This window comes from Corella eumyota, chromosome 3, assembly GCF_963082875.1.
Source record: "Corella eumyota chromosome 3, kaCorEumy4.1, whole genome shotgun sequence".
NCBI lineage: Eukaryota > Metazoa > Chordata > Ascidiacea > Phlebobranchia > Corellidae > Corella > Corella eumyota.
This window is the reverse complement of record NC_137492.1, coordinates 7,784,563-7,798,897: the sequence shown is the minus strand read 5'-3', so window position 1 is coordinate 7,798,897 and position 14,335 is coordinate 7,784,563. Positions and strand designations below refer to the sequence as shown.

Genomic DNA, 14,335 nt, shown 5'->3' with positions numbered 1-14,335 from the left:
AACGTTGTTTTCTTAAAATTTTAAACTTCTAAACAAAAATTAGATTTTTTAATACAGAAAAATTCTTGCCAGTTAACTTTTAAATTTTATCCAAACAGAGCGATTATTTTGTTACATAATATTTTGAATAGCAAACTACAAATATCACGTTTTAAAATCAACGTGTTATTACTTGTAAGGTAAACTTTTAAATTCGTTATATTTTTAGTTTTGCCATAAACTTTATGTACGTCAGCAAATTTTTAAACTATTAACGTCGCGAAAGTAATGCCTTGTTAATGTGAAAATATGCACATGGTGATTCTAAATAAATAACATCTGCTGCAGTTCACTAAAATAAGGGGTTGTTGTTTACATTTTTAAGGGGCAACAATTAATAAAATTTAAACGCTACCTGTATACTCTTTATGAACAAACACCTATTGGGTAAAAATGTTTGATAAGCAGACCCCCTTTTATCGAACATATAAAACATCACCTGGTGAAAGGTAATATAACAGATACACACGTTAGAAAAATACCTCATTTTAGTTTTTTTAAACTGGTAAAAATGAAGTTTTTATTCGTGTTGGCATTCTTGGTTGCTACAGTTTCTGCTCGACGTACTTTTTTCGGGTTTGTATAAAATCGTTTTTTGCTTCTATTTATTTCTTTAATGCTATGTTTCAAAATTTAATCTATTCAATTTTATTTGTTTTGCAGAGACCAGGTTCTTCGTATTAGTATTACGAACGAGAATGAACTGAAACTCATCAAATCCCTTGAAGATAGATTCACCGTAAGCCTACAAACTTTAAGTTAATTCGAAATCAACCTGTAATATTTTCAAACGTTACAAACTTTTTTTTTATTTATAGCTTGATTACTGGAGGGAATCACGAGGTTTTGAAGATACAACTGACATTCGAGTACAAAAGCAAGATCTTCCTGCATTCAAGGTTGCTCTTACTAGATTCAGGTAATTGAAATATTTAGTTAAGTAGTTTTTAAATCTTTAATGTGTTAACACTTTTGCTTATATTTAGGATTCATTACGAGATCTTTGTTGAAGATGTTCAGCAATTGATTTTTAACGAAAGAACCTTGAGATCCGAGTCACGTGACACCTCTAAATTTGACTACAATGTATATCATACATTTGCGGAGGTAATGGAATTATAAGTAATATACTAGACATAAAAAAAATAACTGTTTAAAAATAATGTTATAAACTTAAATGTCAAAATATTATTGTTTGTTACTTTAGATTCAACAATGGATTTTAGATATCGAAGCTGAAAACCCAGGAGTGGCAACATCATCTAAAGTAGGAACATCTTATGAAGGACGGGATTTTAACGCCATTACTGTAAGTTTACTTTTTTACATAAAAACTTTAATCTTGAATCGCTATTTTTTCCTTGCTTCAATGTGTTGTTAATTGTTTTTTTTTGATCACTTTATATTGTCTGAAAAATAAAAGTTTATTTTTTACAGGTTGGTACAGATACCACGAACCCTAACTTTGTTCTCAACTGTGGAATTCACGCCCGAGAATGGGTAACACCGGCTACCTGCCTTTACTCTGTTAAATTTGTAAGTTATTCTTTCTTTTCAAATTAAAAAAAATCCATTTTTACATTTTTCCATATTAAAATAATTTTATTAATAACTAAAACAAAAACAACATAAAATATATTTTCATTTGTTATGTCTTAACTGATTTTTATAAATTAATAATAAGTTAAAATTAATCTAAGCTTGTGGATGCATATGGTACGAATTCCGCTATTACAAATCTAGTAGATTCCGTGAATTTCGTATTTATTCCAAGTTCGAATCCCGATGGATACGCTTTCACCTGGAGTAATGTGAGTGCTTAATAAAAAAAAAACTTGCCATAACTCAGTTTCTAATTAAAAAATGGTTAGTGTGTGATAATTTGCAATAGTTTTTAATCCTTATTACAATTTATAGGACAGAATGTGGCGAAAAACAAGAACACCAAACTCTGGAAGCGTTTGTACGGGAACTGACCCAAATAGAAATTGGGATGCAAATTGGTCAGGTATTTGAAATGTTTTTTAGATTTAAAAACTTTAAAAAATGATTTGGTGATAATATTTTCAGGTCCAGGCGCAAGCGGAAGTCCATGCAGCGATACATACTACGGAACAGCTCCATTTTCAGAGGTTTTTTATAAATTTATTGTCGATGTGGGAAGGTCGACTTCACGACCTAAACATAGAGTAAAATCAGTTTCCCAGATTTAGTCTTGACCGAACTAACGACCTCATGTAGTATAGCAAGTGTTCTGACCAATACACAAGGCTGCCAGCAAATATAAACACATCTTAAAAATTGCGGGGGCTCTTAGAAGTTGCATGTTAAATTAAAAACCTTGTTCTTCCTTAAAAAAAATATTTAAAAAAAAAATATTCTGCTTTGTATATTTTAGCCCTGTACCTTAGCTCAAAAGGAATTTGTTGAAGCCCTGAAGCCAAAAATGTACGTAGATGTTCATGCTTACAGTCAACTTTGGATGTTTCCCTATGGTTATAAAATGGAACATACAGCCAACCATAATAACATGGTAAAAATTGCCTCTAAACTTTTAAAATATTTTATACATTTTGGCTTCATGTTTAATATATAGTTTTATAACATTGCTTAATAAACTTAAATAATCTTGATCAAAAGGTATACGCGTCTTTCTTACAAAAAAATTTTGTCATATTATGCACAACATTATTTTTCGTGTTTTACAGATGGAAATTGCGCAGAACTCTGTTGAGGCAATTAGAAATAAGCACGGAAAAATATACGAACCGGGAACAATTGCGGAGGTTATTTGTAAGTAATACGTAAAATGACATGTTTACAACAAATGTAATTAAAACTTTATAACATAATATATTTTGTCCTCTTATAGATCAAGCATCAGGCAGCACAGCTGATTACTTTTACGAACAAGGCGTTCACTGTACTTTTGCAACAGAATTGAGAGATAAGGGAAGATATGGATTTGTTCTCCCAGAAAAGTAAGTTTAGTTTTGTTATTTCTTTTATTTGAAACACCCAAATTAACAAGAAATGCAATACCTATTTTCTATGTTAGTTTCACAATACCTATAGCTAATTGATAAAATTAATCTACTTTTAGCCAAATTCTGCCGACAGCAGAAGAATCTTTTGAAGCATTCAGGGTAATGGCCCAAGCCATTCTTGAAGGAAAATGCACGTAATAGCTAAGTGCATCTTGTCAAAAGGTGCAACTTTAATCGCAGTGCAACTTAATAAAAATTAAAACAAAGCTTGTTGTGTTGGTTGTTATTTAATAAAGTTAGAGTGAATAAAACTGTTTAAAATTAAAAAATAATAAATCGCACTATACAGTTGTAACACGAAAATAATATTTCAGAAATTAAAAAAAATTAAATCTTTTGTATAATAATTTGTGTCTACAAAAAAAAAAATTTGAATTATTTGTAGTTTACGATCCCCTAACAATCTTTTTTACCTTGCAGTTCTTGCCAAATTCTTTTTTACTTTTACAGTTTAAAATATATATTTACTCCAGCGCTTTATACCCCAAAATTTACTTTTACTCTAACAAAGGGTGGGAGCAAATTATAAGTGGTTAAATACTTGATTTTACAATACTGTCAGTAGTAAACTTAAAAGTCGATTAACAAACGTAAGACACATAATGCCCAGCCTAAACTTTAGATATTGAAATTGCTTTGAGTTTTAGTGGTAAGGATTTTTTCGCTATTTAAAGTTAAGTAAATATGTTATGTTTACATTGATTAAACTAACCACATAGCTCTTTTTGGTTAATTTTACCCGGATATTTAATTTTAAACGTTGTTTCCCAAATACTTGATATTTTAAGATTTAAATATTTTAAACTACAGATCTATATTTTCTGACGTAGAAATGTGTTTTTAGTTAGATTTTTACACTACAGACAAAGTTTAGTTGCACTTTTTAAGTAATGTTATGATTAACATACTATATGAATCACGTTTTAAAATTAACGTTTGTGAAACTAAAAAATTGTAACTATTCTAAACTTAATTATTGTGTACACTTTTTTATCAGCAATTTTTTAATATGACGAGGTTACGAAATTAATGCCATGTTAATGTGAAACTGTGCACATGGCCATTCTAAATACGTTAATCGTTGCTACGTCATTAAGTAATGAAACAACAACATTGTGGTTCTTAAAATAAGTGACATCTGCTAAAGTTTCACTGAAATAAGGGGCTGCTGTTAACATTATTAAGGGGCAAATGTCCAAAAACATACAAACGCTACGTATGTCCATTTTATAAAAAGGCCTTTATTTGGCAATAAAGTTTGTTTTACTGGCCTCCCTTCATGGGACATAACCTGATGTTAACTTATATTATAACCACAAAATTTTGAATACAACTCATTTTAGTTTTTTTAAACTGGTAAAAATGAAGTTTTTATTAGTTTTGGCATTCTTGGTTGCTACAGTTTCTGCTCGACGTACTTTTTTCGGGTTTGTTTAATACTTATAAAGTTTATTTTAAAATACAATGTGTTTACTAATTTGTTTTTGTATTAAATTTGTTTTATAGCGACCAAGTTCTTCGTATTAGTATTACAAACGAACATGAACTGAAACTCATCAAATCGCTTGAGGATAGATTTACTGTAAGACTTAACACTTTTTTTTGAAATTTGTCATTTATATTATAAAACGTTGCAATTATATTTAAATAGGCTTGTGCAAAATATTTATGAATTTTATTTTAACTTTTTTTGATTGAGTAAATTAAAAAAAAATGCTTTTTAATTTTTCGGCGTTTTTAATTTTAACTTGTTTTGACTTATAGCTTGATTACTGGAGGGAATCACGAAGCTTTGAAGATACTACTGACATTCGAGTACAAAAGCAAGATCTTCCCGCATTCAAAGTTGCTCTTACCAGATTCAAGTAATTATAAATTTAAGTTTAATGGTTGTTTAATTTTGATTGTTATTTAATTTTTTTTGTATATATGTTTTGTTGCACACTTAACCTTGTACAGTATTATTTAATATTATTTATTTTTAAAACATTTGTTAGGATATTAACACATTTTCTGATTTTTTAGAATTCATTATGAGATCTTTGTTGAAGATGTTCAGCAATTGATTTCTACCGAAAGAACTTTGAATTCACGTGAGTCACGTGACACCTCTGGATTTAATTACGAAACATATCATACCTTTGATGAGGTAATTACAATTTTGATCATATATACCAAACCAACATAGATCTTGTTAGAAATGGTTGAAAAGAGAACAACTTTGTTTTGCATATTCAGATTCAACAATGGATTTCAGATATCGCAGCTGAAAACCCAGGAGTAGCAACTGCATCTAAAGTGGGAACATCCTATGAAGGACGAGATTTCAACGCCATCACTGTAAGTGTACTTATTTTAATCTTTTATGTCTGGCATTTTTATTACATTTTTTTACAAGCAATCGTATACGTTTGTAGTTTGAATGTGACTTTTTTGACTTTTTTAAATTTGTGAAAATCTTTAAATTTATTTTCACACAGGTTGGTACAAGCTCCACAAACCCTAACTTTGTCCTCAATTGTGGAATCCACGCACGAGAATGGGTGACACCAGCTACCTGCTTATGGTCTGTTATGACTGTAAGTTTAACCTTTATTTTAAAAACAAAATTGAATGAAATATTAACTAAAATAAATTATTATTAAACATAAATTTTTAACTGTTTAATTTTTCTATCAACAAATTAATAACAAATTTTATTGTATCAAAGCTTGTAAATGGATATGGTTCAGATTCTGCCATTACAACCCTAGTAGATTCCGTAAACTTTGTGTTTATTCCAAGTTCGAACCCTGATGGATACGCTTATACTTGGAGTAATGTGAGTTTATTTGAAGCTTCTATAAATGTTTTTTTTTTAATTTTAACAATTGGTGGGTAATTCAGCGCAGTGAAGTAGTCAGAACACCTGTTACACTACATGAGGTCGTGAGTTCGATCCTACTGCACTCATGCTGTAGCGCCTTTAAGTAAAGCGATTTAAATAATATAAACTTCTGCTGAGCCAACACCTAAGCAGCAGCGTTATTATCGGGCAATTATATTTTACAATATCACAAACTGCCGAAGGCAATTCAAGACTGGGTCGGGGTAACTAATGTTACTTTTTATTTGGGTTGTAAAATCGACCTTTCCACATCGAGGATAAAGATATTTATATAAAAAATAGTCAATATTTCTCATTATAATTTTTAGGACAGAATGTGGAGAAAAACTAGAAAACCAAACAATGTTTGCGTTGGAACTGACCCCAACCGAAATTGGGATGCACACTGGGGAGGTAAGTATGTAAAGCTTTGTTAAAATATTTGAAATAAACGTTGAATCGTTTTTAGAACAAGGCGCTAGCGGAAGTCCATGCAGTGAAACATACTACGGAACAGCTCCATTTTCCGAGGTAGAAATATGTAATTCAATCAAGTTTTTATACATATATTGTGTTTTTAAAGTTTTTGCTAGTTATCGGTTGCGCTCCAAAGATAGCACAAGCTACCAAAAAAATGTTTAAAATCTTTAATTGATATTGACCTTAATCTCTGGTACTAAAGACATTTTTGCTATTTTTACGTTTTCTCCCCTAAGTCATAATTTTGAAAAACCACATTATAATTTATTGTGTGATATTAAGATTTTAATTAATTGGTACCTGGTAAAGATGTGTAGGAATAAAAAAAAAAATTAATTGCAATGTTTATTGCAGCCCTGTACCTTAGCTCAAAAGAATTTTGTTGAAGCACTAAGCCCACGAATGTACGTTGATGTTCATGCTTACAGTCAATACTGGATGTTTCCTTATGGTTATACAACAGGGTTATCTTCTAACCACTTGGAAATGGTAAAATTGTATTATAATGTATTGGTTTTAGAAAATGTTATTGTTGTTCGATAGCGAAAGTATGTAGGCTTCGTTGATGATCAAAAAAACACCAGCTTTTGTAGACTATTTTCTAGAGATAACATATTGGAAATAAAGACTAAATTGTTTTGTTTTACAGAGTGCCATTGCATCTGACTCTGTTAATGCGATCAAGGCTAAACATGGAATGACCTACATAAGTGGAACAATTGCAAACGTTATTTGTAAGTAAAATAATGTAAAATTATATTTACAGTATGATAAACCATGTTGTAATAGGTAATAGTGTTTGCTTTTGTAAAACATAAATATCAATGTATTACTTTTACACAACAAAATAACTTAGGTTTATTTTACTAATCTTAGATGTAGCATCTGGTAGCACAGCTGATTACTTTTTTGACAATGGAGTTCCTTGCGCTTTTGCAACTGAATTAAGAGATACTGGAAGATATGGATTCGTTCTTCCTGAGAGGTTTAATTTTTGGTTTATTTTGATGCTTTATTAAAAATTTGATATGGTATCATTAATTATGTTGAGGTATACATTTATGCATTCAATTGGGTGCTTTACAAAATATGTATTTCTTCTATTAAACCATGTTTTTTTAGATTAATTCTCCCAACCGCAGAGGAATCTTTTGAAGCCTTCAAAGTTATGGCTCAAGCCCTTATTGATGGGAAATGTCATAGAACTTATTAAAAGGTGTAACTTAATGACAGTGAACTTAATAAAAGTTAAAAAAGCATGAAGTGTTGATTACTATTTGTTAAAATTTGAGAGTCCTAAAAGCTATTTAAAATTAAGAAGAATTAAATCTACGCTTTACGCTTGTTGAAAATAAATTTACAGAAGTTACAAAAAAAATTACGTAATGACATAGAAAAAATACATTTTAATTTACTGTCACCATACATTTTAATTTACTGTTACCAATATTCAATACTTTAAAACTAGATTTATTTGATAAATGAAATATGGTTCGAAATCATTTAATATATTTTTCTAATATTTGATTTTAGTAACAATCCTTTAACAGATAAATTAAACACATAACAACACAATCTTCTTTAACGAAATTTAAAATCTAATATTATGTAATAGGCTAAGCTAGCAATTGTCAAAAATTAAATCTAGTTAACATATCAATTAATAATATTATTTTACTAATAAACAAATGGATGTTTAATGTTTATACATTTTTTTAAATATTGTGCAAAAATATATACTAATACTTAAATTAAATATACTTTATCTTTAAAACGAGGACAAGTATTATTCCACTAAATTAAATGAAAACAGTTAGCAGTTTTATTACTTTTTGTAATCCTATCAATTTGCTATAAAACGAACTTAAGTTTTTAATATTTTTAAAACAATAACTCATATCTGGATAACTTTATTTAAAGGTCAGCCTTACAATAATATAATGGATTAAAATTTTTTCGTCAATAAACTTATGGTGTTGAGTACTTGCGAATGGATTAACTTAAAAAATTTGAACAATATTTTATTCTAAAAAAATCAAAATCCAAGTTTATAAATATTTTTTTTTTAATTCTTCTCCTTCACTTTACCCTCTAAATTATATGTATGCTGCATGAACTGCATGGGTTTTATTAATTTTTTTGCTTGGTGTTACTAACTGCATTACTTTCTGCAATCAGATTCCTTAGCGCTTAAGCGAGCTTTTGCAAATGTGGCTTAATTCAAAAATTTTAAATTTGGCTTTTTTAAAAGTTTCGAAATAAAAATTGTTTAGTTTTTGATGGGAGGTTAATCTATTAGCTACTACTTTCCACCATTACTAAGGTTGACGTTTATTTTAAAGAGGTTCGGCTGCAAAGGTTTTTTAATTGTTTTGGAACTTTTCCAACTTGCACGAGAATATTTTCATTTTAAAAATTGGTCAAGTAGTTTTTGAAATATTGGGATTTGCAGTTAAAACATTGTAAATAGGGAAAATCCCTACGCTCGCGAGTCACGTGACGCACGACGTCGTCGTCGTAAGTTCATACGCTTCGTCGTAAGTTATACGGAGCTCATGACGTTATTTAGAGAGTGATTGACGTCACTTAGTAAAGTGACATCAATTTGGGAGTGGATCACCGCGTGACATTATTTCGTGACGTCATTTAAAAAGTGAACGACGTTACATTGTGACATCACATCGTAAGCTTGTGACTTCATTTAATAAGTAAATTACCGCGTAACGTCATTTTTAAAATTTAGTGACGTTTTTTTTAAATTTAAAGAATTATTCCGGAAATGCTTAACGCAATTTAAAATAATTGAGGCATAATTGCAAAGATTGAGATCTTATAATTTTTAGATATGTTTTACTTTGCTGTAGTGGTATTTAACAGTACTTATCATTTACAAGTTGCAATTTATGTAAACCACGTATACGTTCACATTTTGTATACGTTCACATTTTTTTGTATACGTTCACATTTTTTTTTAATACAGAAACACGGCTTCCCAAATTTTGTATTTAACATTTTTTTTTTTTTTTTTTTGTATATATCTTTATCCTCGATGTGGGAAAGTCGAATGCGCGACTTAAACATAGAGTAACATAAGTTACTCCGACCCAGTCTCGAGTTGCCTATAGCAGTTTGGGATATTATAGATTATAATTGCCCGATAATTATGCTGCTGATTAAGTGCTGACTCAGCAGGAGTTCATACCGTTTATTACGCCTTACTCAAGGGCGCTACAGCATGAGGTTAGTGGGAATTGAACCCACAACCTCATGTGTGGTGTAGCAAGTGTTCTTACCACTACACCACGCTGCCGGACCACTACACCACGCTGCCATATTTGGACAAAAAGTGCATATCGATACGTAAAAACCACTTTATTAATTTGTTTAATTAATTTATCTTCTGTACTGTAATCAAAACACGCTTGTTTACAATTTTCACTAAACTGATTTTTGCTGCAAAATGTTGTGCAAATGATCGAATGATTTCAATCATATTTGATTCATCAAATAAATCTTGTTGCTATTTTTTTGCAAAATATAACGTTGAAATAAATAGTAATGCATAAAAAATCATTTTAGGTTATACATTTGTAAAATATAAATATGTAGAATCACTTATAAATGGTAGATTTTGGTTTTATATAGTTTACTATTGGTAAACTAGGTCTGTTAAAAGCCATAAAAACTTTTTTACATAAACCGTTTTTTTCCTTTTTCTTTAAGCGAGGCGCGCGTGGTATGTAACGTCATAATTAGTGCGCCTTCCCGAGAAATTTCTTTACCACGAGATCCCGGGTTGTTTTAAAATTTAATTGAGCTGAAATGCGCTTAAACTTAACAGAGAGTTTGTTAACTAATAAGATTAAACAATGCCGCTGGATCCAGTCGAAATGTTGCAATTTTCTCTAATTAAGCGAGTGGAATGCAACGTCATAATTAGCGCGTCTTTCCGAGAAATTCCTTTAGCACAAGGTCCCGGGTTGTTACATCATTATCAGAAATCTTAGTGTTTCAAGATAATGCGCTTTGTTAACGCACGCGCCAATTGTTTAGTCGTAATTTAGGACAATAATTAATGAAAATATTAACTAATAATGTAATATAGATTAAAATATTATATCAAGTTATTAGTTTGTGTTGCTATATTAACATTTTAATAAATTGTTTAGAAGATTTACGCATTTATATATTAAGTGACAGTTTGAAAAGCGCTTTTTACTAAAGCGCCGTCGTGCAGGCACACACACGTGCAGAGCCACGTGACTTAGTGTTTCGTGGCAAATTTGAAATAAAATCGGATTTCTAATTCTTTCTGAATGAACTTTAGAGTTGAGTACAGGTGTTTTGTTAATGCTTTATAGTTTACTTTTTAAAGTTTATTATTGGTAACATTGAGACTGGCATATAATAAGCAGTTATTGATTAAATATAAAGGAGTTTTTGTAATTTTATTAAACAAATATAAAAATAATTTTTTTTTTTAAAAAATTATTGAAGAAGAACTTGCTGTTGAGACTCATCTTGCAAAGCCAAGTTTTTCCGAACACCCTTCCAGGTTTGTTTTTGTTAATTAATTTCAAAATGTTAGTTAACTTTAAAATGATTTTCAAATGATAATAAAAATTCATAATTGAAATAAATATAAGTGTTAATGTATCAAAAGTAACAAAACATTTCTTTATATATATATATTTTTTTATTAATGACTTGCGACATTATTAAACTTGTGTTGATGCGCAGGTACTTCCACAAAGTAGTTAAAAAAGGTATTTAAACTAACATAATTGTACTTTTGGCATAATTTAAAAGCCCAAAAATTTATAAAATTGGCATAATTTAACTTTTAGTGTCCGTTACTATTTACTAAACAATATTCTTTATAAAATTGGCATAATTTAACTTTTAGTGTCCGTTACTATTTACTAAACAATATTCTTTTTAGAAGAAAAATGGATTATATAATTGGAGGGAAAAGATAATGGCAGAAATTGGAGGAATGGAAAATGGATGGAATCAATATAAGTCTCCATTGCAACTCGCAAGGGAGAAGTTAAGTTTTAAAGAACTTAGGACTTAAAGACAACTTCAGAATGGATTGGATCATTTTACAAACTTCAATAACTCAGGACCTTAAGATGAGGTCTGTAGGGCTGTAGGGTTTCACGTGCCTATTTTTTTATATGTACTTCATAATCAAGCGCTTAAAGATTCACGGGTTAAAAGTTTGTAATATTACGTGTCTGCAATTTTTCTATTTTGTGACTGGTTAAAAACTAATAATTTTTCGCATTAAATGTTGTATAGTTGACACAGTCCCAAGTGTGTTTAGGTTTCTGTGTGATCATAATTATATTAAACGGGACTGTTTAATGGTTTTTTAGATGTTTTGGCGTAAGTAATATATGGAGAACATAGAATAGGTTTTTATAAAACTAGGCCTATGTGTGTTATGTGTATTTATGCAAAAGAAGAAACTAAAAAATAGTCTCTGGACCTTAATTCAAAAAAAGTCTCAGGACCTCACTCAACAAAAGGTGGGCTGTAGGGCATCAGGTCTGTAGGGTTGTAGGTTTTCACGTGCCTATTTTTTATATGTACTGCATAATCGAGCGCTTTAAAAGTTTCCACGGGTTAAAAGTTTTTAATATCACTGTCTACTTTTTATTTTTGTGACTGGTAAACAACTCATAATTTTGCGCATTAGGACTAGTATAGTTGACACAGTCCCAAGTGTGTTTAGGTTTATGTGTGTTCATAATTAATTTAAACGGGACTGTTTAATGGTTTTTTAAAAGTATGGCCTATAAAAGTTTTGCGCAAGTAAAGTATATTTATAAAGAAGATTCAATTTTAGAGAACTAGGCCTTTGTGTGGTTTTTATTATTTATGTGTGTATTTTATGCAATTCACTGTATTTTATTCGCCCTGGTATATTTATGTACTAAAACCTAAGTGTGTGAGTGGGATGGAACCCAACATAAATTTTTGTGGGCGGAGCCCAATCTAAAGCTATATTTAATTTGTGGGTGGAAATCCAAACTAAAAAAATATAATTTTCGCGGACGGAGTCCAAAATAGCATACACAGTAAAACATGAATCGCACTTAATCTACTTGATGAAAATATATATTTGACGGATCAACGGATCGAACGGATTAATGGATCGAGTTTTATTAACTGAATCGAATATATATTAAATAGATATTATATAATTCAAATGCATATTGGACGGATATTTAATTAAACAAAAAGTCTTCATGAATTAAACCCTTACCCTAACCCTCACCTATTCAGATTACCCATTAACACATCCAACCCATTCGATCCTTCTATCCATCTAACAGTCAATCAATCCATACGATCCGAAAATAAATTCTCGTCAGGTGGATTAAGTTGTAATCGTAAAACACTAAATTAAACATGCAAAAAAAAAAAAAAAATTTCCAATTTCTTTCTCTTTTATGCTTTGCAGGCTATTCTTATTTCCTACCTTTAAACCTATCATTTACCTCCAAGGGGCCTCTTAAACCGTTCATTTTATTTTTCTACAGTGGCATTACTAACCAAATTATAATTTTTTTCAGGGGCTTTTAAAAAACTAAAACCAAACTTACCATTTTTTGCAGGCTATTCTTATTTTCTTCTACCTTTAAACTTATTGTTTACCTCCACAGGGGCCTCTTAAACCGCTCGTTTTATTTCTTTACAGGGGCATTACTAACCAAATTATTTTCTCTCAGAGGTCTTTAAAAACTAAAACCAAACTAACCATTTTTTGCAGGCTACTATTTCCTTCTACCTTTAAACCTAAGGCTTTAAAAAACTAAAACCCAACTAACCCTTTTTTACAGGCTTTTTTTCAGGTTAGATTACCAAAAACAAATTTGAACATTCTTGTTTTTTTTATTTTTAGATGCTGGTTGAATATTTCGAAGAGCTCGTCGATTTGTTTTTGGCTCATTTTAATTTGTTTTTTATTTTTAGAGTTCCTGTTGAAAGAAAACTTCAATCTAACATTTTTTATTTTTCTTGCAGGGTAGATTACCATAAAAAAATAATAACTTTGTTCTTTATTTTTAGATTCTGGTTGACGAGCAAAAGTTTGTATAAAACCTTTATTGTAAAATGTCACCAACACAAAACAAATTGTAACTTTCACCTAAATAAAATAAAACAACAAACATAACACATGATCAAATAGTTTAAACAACACTTTTAATATTTGTAAGCAATATTCTAATCTTTAATATTTTATAGAAAAAAAGATCAAAACTTACATACCACTCTTGCCAAGGGGTTAGCCATTGTACTTCTCTGAAGGGGCTATCCAGTCAGTCGTTTTTTCTTAAAGGGCCAGTCAGTCGTTTTTCTTATTCTTAATTTTTTATTCTCGAATTTGGTTTTTATTGTCAAAATAGAAACAGAAAAAAATTTAATTTTTTACTTGAAGCTACCCTATTCTGCCATGAATACCATTTAAAAATTGTTGGAAACACATAGAAAATTTGTCCATTTAACATGAAAAATAACTTAAAATTTGTTCAATAACATATAAAATAAAAACCTTGTCCAATAACATAAAAAAAAACTTAAAATAGGTAGAACTACATGGAAAATAATTTAAAATATGTCTAACTTTTATGAAAAATATAACTTAAAATTGGTATAATCACATGAAAAATAATTTAAAATTTTTCCAATTAACATGAAAAATAACTCAAAATTTGTCCAATAACCCGAAAAATAACACATGAAAAATAATTTAAAATTTATCCAATAACCCGAAAAATAACTTAAAATTTGTCCAAAAACCCGAAAAATAACACATGAAAAATAATTAAAAATTTATCAAATAACCTGAAAAGTAACTTAAAATTAAAATTAACATAAAAAATAACTTAAA

The 14,335-nt window shown here is 29.6% G+C and overlaps 1 protein-coding gene across 1 annotated transcript; it reads left to right on the top strand.

Annotated features, from left to right (window-relative positions):
* The first annotated feature begins 550 nt into the window (after positions 1-550).
* On the top strand, positions 551-7,645 carry LOC145745917 (carboxypeptidase A2-like). The gene is made up of 25 exons (XM_082564098.1): positions 551-615; positions 703-778; positions 858-958; positions 1,026-1,146; positions 1,247-1,348; positions 1,477-1,575; positions 1,740-1,850; positions 1,957-2,047; positions 2,110-2,171; positions 2,438-2,572; positions 2,748-2,832; positions 2,912-3,020; positions 3,143-3,220; positions 4,593-4,668; positions 4,851-4,951; positions 5,112-5,235; positions 5,325-5,426; positions 5,567-5,669; positions 5,819-5,907; positions 6,282-6,366; positions 6,422-6,483; positions 6,787-6,921; positions 7,082-7,166; positions 7,309-7,417; positions 7,555-7,645. Exons 1-25 carry the CDS (start codon positions 551-553, stop codon positions 7,643-7,645), a joined length of 2,397 nt encoding a protein of 798 aa, XP_082420224.1.
* The last annotated feature ends 6,690 nt before the right edge of the window (positions 7,646-14,335 follow it).

Coding starts and splice junctions, on each gene's coding strand:
- LOC145745917 (XM_082564098.1), top strand. CDS start 551: ATGAAGTTTTTATTCGTGTTGGCATTCTTGGTTGCTACAGTTTCTGCT. Junction 779..857: donor CCCTTGAAGATAGATTCACC/GTAAGCCTACAA, acceptor TTTTATTTATAG/CTTGATTACTGGAGGGAATC. Junction 4,669..4,850: donor CGCTTGAGGATAGATTTACT/GTAAGACTTAAC, acceptor TTTGACTTATAG/CTTGATTACTGGAGGGAATC.